The 6,930-nt window shown below is 46.5% G+C and overlaps 1 protein-coding gene across 1 annotated transcript; it reads left to right on the top strand.

Moving 5' to 3' along the window:
- Positions 1–2,322: 2,322 nt before the first annotated feature.
- LOC123183106 (ubiquitin-40S ribosomal protein S27a) lies at positions 2,323–6,400 on the top strand. The gene is made up of 3 exons (XM_044595840.1): positions 2,323–2,796; positions 5,234–5,260; positions 5,727–6,400. The coding sequence occupies exons 1-3, from the start codon at positions 2,433–2,435 to the stop codon at positions 6,224–6,226; spliced, it is 891 nt and encodes a 296-aa protein (XP_044451775.1). The 5' UTR covers positions 2,323–2,432; the 3' UTR covers positions 6,227–6,400.
- The last annotated feature ends 530 nt before the right edge of the window (positions 6,401–6,930 follow it).

Raw genomic sequence — 6,930 nt, 5'->3', positions numbered from 1 at the left:
AACGTAAATGGGTGATTATAAAGGTGCTCTACAGGTGTCTCCAAAGGTACTTGTTGGGTTGGCGTATTTCGAGATTAGGATTTGTCACTTCGATTGTCGGAGAGGTATCTCTGGGCCCACTCGGTAATGCACATCACTATAAGCCTTGCAAGCATTGTGACTAATGAGTTAGTTACGGGATGATGTATTACGGAACGAGTAAAGAGACTTGCCAGTAACGAGATTGAACTAGGTATCGAGATACCGACGATCAAATCTCGGGCAAGTAACATACCGGTGACAAAGGGAACAACGTATGTTGTTATGCGGTCTGACCGATAAAGATCTTCGTAGAATATGTGGGAGCCAATATGGGCATCCAGGTCCCGCTATTGGTTATTGACCGGAGACGTGTCTCGGTCATGTCTACATAGTTCTCGAACCCGTAGGGTCCGCACGCTTAACGTTACGATGATAGTTTTATTGAGTTTTGATGTACCGAAGGAGTTCGGAGTCCCGGATGAGATCGGGGATATGACGAGGAGTCTCGAAATGGTCGAGGCGTAAAGATCGATATATTGGACGACTATATTCGGACTTCGGAAAGGTTCCAAGTGATTCGGGTATTTTTCGGAGTATCGGAGAGTCACGGGAATACGTATTGGGCCTTATTGGGCCATACGGGAAAGAAGGAAAAGGGCCTCAAGGGTGGCCGCACCCCTCCCCTTGGTCTGGTCCGAATTGGACTAGGGAAGGGGGGCGCCCCCTTCCTTCCTTCTCTTTTTCCCTTCCTCTTTTCCTATTCCATATGGGAGGTGGAATCCTACTAGGACTAGGGAGTCCTAGTAGGACTCCACACTTGGTGCGCCCCCTCCTAGGGCCGGCCTCCTCCTCCCTTGCTCCTTCATATACGGGGGCAGGGGGCACCCCATGGACACAACAATTGATCCTTGAGATCTCTTAGCCGTGTGCGGTGCCCCCTTCCACCATATTACACCTCGATAATACCGTTGCGGAGCTTAGGCGAAGCCCTGCGTCGGTGGAACATCATCATCGTCACCACGCCGTCGTGCTGACGAAACTCTCCCTCAACACTCGGCTGGATCGGAGTTCGAGGGACGTCATCGAGCTGAACGTGTGTAGAACTCGGAGGTGCCGTGCGTTCGGTACTTGATCGGTCGGATCGTGAAGACGTACGACTACATCAACCGCGTTGTGATAACGCTTCCGCTGTCGGTCTACGAGGGTACGTGGACAACACTCTCCCCTCTCGTTGCTATGCATCACCATGATCTTGCGTGTGCGTAGGAATTTTTTTGAAATTACTACGTTCCCCAACAGAGATAGTGTTTACCCAGGTCCAGGCCCTCTCGAAGAGGTAAAAACCCTACGTCTTGCTTGGTTGTATTGATGTGTTTGTATGACATTTACAGAGTTGATTTACCACGAGTTCGAATGAACTAAACCCTAGGTGGGTATGGTGATATGGTTCTGTTCCTCCACGGGCTAAACCCTCTGGTTTATACAGGTACTTAGGGTTACATATGGTTGGTCACCATCAGGGGATAAACATGTCAATTTCGCTAACCAGACTTGGAGGATACGCCAAGTCTTCAGAGATTTCCTTCCAGAGCACGGGGTCGCGTGTAGTCCGGCCTTCCTTTAATGAATCAAGAGCGGCCTACCAGTCCGGCCCATGAGAGATAGGCCGACAGCTCAAGGACCCCTTAGTCCAAGAGACCCCCAGTGAGGTTAGGGTTTCTCGCCGTCTGTACGCAGCGGCGATATTTGGTGTCAGATTCTTCAGATCGATTTAAGGATTCAATGGCGACGACTGCGGCTCCAGGGCGCTGGTCCATAGGGGCACGTGCACGAAGACTTCCCGGCTGTCATCGACAAGGTCAAGCCGGCTCCGGTATGGGAGCAGCGACAGCGGCCCATCGACGGTTCGCTCTGCTGGCGGCAATGGTCGTTCGGTGGTCCATGGACCTCGATGAATTTTTTTATTATGTCTGAGGCGCTTTGTACTTTCGATGAATCTTTATAACAGATCAGATCCTTTTTGAAAAAAAAAATCTCTAGCGTCTTGCTTATTCATATTTTTAATTGTGATGCTAATTCTTTTTTTGGACAAGATATAAATTTACACATTTATTCCTACATAAAAATAATGTACACGTTTTTGTTGTTGCAATTTACACGAACCATGGGCCACAAGCAAAATCGATCCTATCAGCCCAGCCCAAAAATTGCGTCCACGATAGCCAGCCGTCCGATATGGACCCCCTAGATCCAACAGCTCATATTCTCCCGCCTACTTATACTTATATAACGCCAGACTCTTCCATACCCTAGCCTCCATTCCACCCCGCCGCCGCGCCCAAACCCAACCCGCCGCCGCCACTGCCGTCGCCGCCGCAGCGCGCGGAGGCGACCACCCCACCGCCGCCAAGATGCAGATCTTCGTGAAGACCCTGACGGGCAAGACCATCACGCTGGAGGTGGAGTCCTCGGACACCATCGACAACGTGAAGGCCAAGATCCAGGACAAGGAGGGGATCCCGCCGGACCAGCAGCGCCTCATCTTCGCCGGCAAGCAGCTCGAGGACGGCCGCACCCTCGCCGACTACAACATCCAGAAGGAGTCCACCCTTCACCTGGTGCTCCGCCTCCGTGGTGGCGCCAAGAAGCGCAAGAAGAAGACGTACACCAAGCCCAAGAAGCAAAAGCACAAGCACAAGAAGGTGAAGCTCGCCGTCCTCCAGTTCTACAAGGTCGACGACGCCACCGGCAAGGTAACCAGGCTCAGGAAGGAGTGCCCCAACGCGGAGTGCGGTGCCGGGACCTTCATGGCCAACCACTTCGACCGCCACTACTGTGGCAAGTGCGGCCTCACCTACGTCTACAACCAGAAGGCTTAGAGGTGGCTTGCGTTTGCTCTGCTCTTTTACTTGTCGAGAATCGAACTCATTTATATGTGTCCCTGTTTGTATTTGAAAACTGAAACCTTGGAGTATTATGTTTCCTAGATATTTGATCGCCTAATGCTGAGATGCTATGCGAGCTTAAATTTTGGTCATTCTGAATGACGTTAATCTATCTCATGGCAGCTATCATATTTTATGCTTTGTTGATCTGATGGTGATGCGATCATGGAAACATGCATCTTGTTGATACATGTGTTCTTGAGCTTAACCCTTTACTGCAGGTGTAACTAGCCAATAGCTATACATGGGTTCACATGTAGATGAATATTTTGCTATTGCTGTTTTGTCATGTGTTGATTGTTGAGGGGTGTGATCTTTGTCACTTGCAATTAGAATGCTGTTCATTCCAAGCGATTGTGTGGTTTGTTTGTTCTAGGTATATTTGTTAGTTCATACCTAGATCTGTCTATAACTCTGAATATACATACATGGTCACCTTGCTGTAGACAGTGGCAGTGCGATGATTGCTAGTGTGGAGCATATTGCTGCCTTGTGGTTTAGCCATCAGTTTTGTGTGTATTCACCATTCACCATTGCTTTGCCTACCCGTGGTGGTAATTTTGGTTGAATCTGTGAATATATCTAGTTTCCTTGTGGACAGTGGCAGTGTGATGATTGCTAGTGTCGAGCATAGTGCTGCCCTGTGGTTTAGCCATCTGTTTTGTGTATTCGCAGTTGCTTTCCTTGTGGTGGTTTTTGGTTGAATCTGTGAATATATCTAGTTACCTTTCTGTGGACAGTGGCAGTGCGATGATTGCTAGTGTGGAGCATAGTGCTGCCTTGTTGTTTAGCCATCAGTTTTGGGTGTGTTCACCATTCACCATTGCCTTGCCTACCTGTTTTGGTAATTTTGATTGGGTCTATCATACCATATGTCTGTCGGTTTACAGTTGTAGTCGACTTCTGTTCTTCTCTTTTTGGTTTGTTCTTGGGTTGTGACAAGTCATTTCACATACGCTCAAGATCTGTAATTTACAACTAGTACAGAAGGCGGCTTCAATGCATTAGAATTAAAACGCCAACTTGTCACAAAACTTTTATGAGAATAATCAAAAGTGCAACAGTAATTCAGTTTTTTTTTTCATGGCTGTTGCAACAAGGCAGTTCAGCAATTTGAATTCTCATCTACAGACATTTTAGTTTATTGTTTATGCCTCTACAGATACCCATTTGATGTAATTATCCAAATATGTACATTTATGTAGCCATGATCTGCATTTATATTTTTGCATCCCTATTGTCCAAATTCATCTCCTTACCTGTCGTTTATCCATCTGTTTTGTGTTCCATCATTAACCATTGCCTGCCTTGGGTGCATTTCATTGGTAATTCTGGTTGGATTCAAAAAATTGTGTGGTCATACCATATCTGTGCATGTGGTTACAACCTTAGATATATACAAGTATAATTCTGGATGTGATGTGTTGTTTGGCATGGATTTTTTTCTGGATGTAGCATTAGTTTGCATATGTCGAATTTCTATGGCATGAAGTAATTTATAATTGCAAGTGTGTTAATAACTGGACATGATCAGAAACTTGCTTAGTTTTGTCAATTTGATTTCTGAAATGGTTCAATGCTAACATTTGGTGACCGTTGTCTGGTTATTGTGGTTTGTATTTGCCATGCCATCCCAGTGATCATGCAGCTGGAATTTACTGTTTGCTGCCGCCATTGTCGTGATTCTGTTTGATTGATCTTAGTTGTGCCGGAGTCTTTATTTGTGGTGAGCCTAGAACGTTGTTTATAATGTTGGGTATTTCCGCGTAGTCATACACTATGTGGCCCTGGTATATTAGGCGAAGCAGGGCTTGCACTAGTTACATCATCCTTCATACTTCGTGCACATTTCGAATTGATCGTCTCAAGACAGACATGGTTATGTTTTTTTTTATGTTATTTGCACTCTTGAACAACTATACCCTCTTGGTGTGGCTTTAAGCCCATGGAATTGATTGCCCAGAATGTTGTTGCTAAGTAACAAACCATGAGTGATGGTTGGCACATGACGGAATCAAATTCCATGGCGCGCAAACACAACTATAATTGTGATGAAAACAAAATATCACTTGGGCACCATTTGAGTGTTGATATTGGGTTTTTTTCAATTGGATATTGGCATTGCGACAGCCTGAATGTCGTTGTTTGGATGGTTGTGGCATTCGTGATTGGAATCGAAGTCGATCGTTGGGCAACTCCTGGCATCACCCCTGCAGCCCTTCTCAAATTTTGAGCGTCCCCGTTTGGTTTTCATGGGTATTTAGAAGCGTGTACATGTCACTTACCTGTCAAGTGTGAGGCTCTTTTTGAAAAACAAAAGAAGCGAATTTTGTGGAAGTAACCAATGTTGGAATATGTAGAGCCTTGCTTGTTTATATGTTTTATTTATAATTGTGAGGCCAATTCTTTTGCTACACAAGATATAAAACTTGCACGTTTATTCTTATATAAAAATAATTCGCACTACTAAATTGTATTTACACTTTTTTTGGCAAGTGAATGGAATTTACATGATTATATTGACAGTGGAACGAACCCTCCTCACGAGGCATGGGCCACAAGCAAAATAAATTCGATCAAGCCCAGCCTAAAATAGCATCCACGAAAGCCAGCCGTTCGATCTGGAACCCCTAGATCCAACAGCTCATACTCTCCCGCCACTTGTACTTATAGAAAGCCATACTCTTTCACCCTAGACTCCATTCTTCCCTGCCGCCCAAACCAAACCCCACCGCGCCGCCGCCACCGTCGCCGCCGCAGCGCGCGGAGGCGATCACCCCGCAGCAGCCAAGATGCAGATCTTCGTGAAGACCCTGACGGGCAAGACCATCACGCTGGAGGTGGAGTCCTCGGACACCATCGACAACGTCAAGGCCAAGATCCAGGACAAGGAGGGGATCCCGCCGGACCAGCAGCGCCTCATCTTCGCCGGCAAGCAGCTGGAGGACGGCCGCACCCTCGCCGACTACAACATCCAGAAGGAGTCCACCCTCCACCTGGTGCTCCGCCTCCGCGGTGGCGCCAAGAAGCGCAAGAAGAAGACGTACACCAAGCCCAAGAAGCAAAAGCATAAGCACAAGAAGGTGAAGCTCGCCGTCCTCCAGTTCTACAAGGTCGACGACGCTACCGGCAAGGTCACCAGGCTCAGGAAGGAGTGCCCCAACGCGGAGTGCGGTGCCGGGACCTTCATGGCCAACCACTTCGATCGTCATTACTGCGGCAAGTGCGGCCTCACCTACGTCTACAACCAGAAGGCTTAGAGGTGGCTTGCGATTACTCTTCAAATCGAACTCATTTATATGTGTCCTGTTTGTCTTTGAAAACTGAAATCTTGGGAGCATTATGTTATGTTTCCTGGATATTTGATCGATGAGAGCTTAAATTTTGGTCATTCTTATGACGTTAATCTATTTCATGTCGGCTATCTTATTTTATGCTTTGTTGTTCTGATGGCGATAAAATCATAACATGTAACTTGGTGATACATGTGTTCTTTTGGACAACCCTTTATTGCAGGTGTTACCAGCCAGTAGATATGCATGGGTTCATATGTGGATGAATATTTTGCTATTGCTGTTTGTCGTGTGTTTATTCTTAAGTTGTGTGATCTTTGTCACTTGCAATTAGAATTCAATTCATTCCAAGAGATTGTGTGGTTGGTTTGTTGTACATATGTGTTATTTCATTCCTAGATGTGTCTGAAACTGTGAATATATCTGGTTACCTTGCTGTAGACAGTGGCAGTGCGATGATTGCTAGTGTGGAGCATAGTACTGCCTTGTGGTTTAGCCATCAGTTTTGTGTGTGTTCACCATTCACCATTGATTTGCCTACCTCTTGTGGTAATTTTGGTTGAATCTGTGAATATATCTAGTTCCCTTGCTGTGGACAGTGGCAGTGTGATGATTGCTAGTGTGGAGCATGGTGCTGCCTGTGCTGCCTTGTGATTTGGCCATCAGTTTTG

Source organism: Triticum aestivum, chromosome 1D, assembly GCF_018294505.1.
Source record: "Triticum aestivum cultivar Chinese Spring chromosome 1D, IWGSC CS RefSeq v2.1, whole genome shotgun sequence".
NCBI classification, from domain to species: domain Eukaryota; kingdom Viridiplantae; phylum Streptophyta; class Magnoliopsida; order Poales; family Poaceae; genus Triticum; species Triticum aestivum.
Note: the sequence above shows the minus strand (reverse complement) of the source record. Positions and strands in the feature narration are given on the sequence as shown.

Excerpts from the sequence above, each read along its gene's own strand:
- LOC123183106 (XM_044595840.1), top strand. The coding sequence starts at position 2,433 with ATGCAGATCTTCGTGAAGACCCTGACGGGCAAGACCATCACGCTGGAG. Across the intron at positions 2,797-5,233 it reads AACCAGGCTCAGGAAGGAGT|CGTGTACATGTCACTTACCT; the intron begins GCCCCAACGCGG and ends GGTATTTAGAAG. Across the intron at positions 5,261-5,726 it reads ATGTCACTTACCTGTCAAGT|CGCGCGGAGGCGATCACCCC; the intron begins GTGAGGCTCTTT and ends TCGCCGCCGCAG.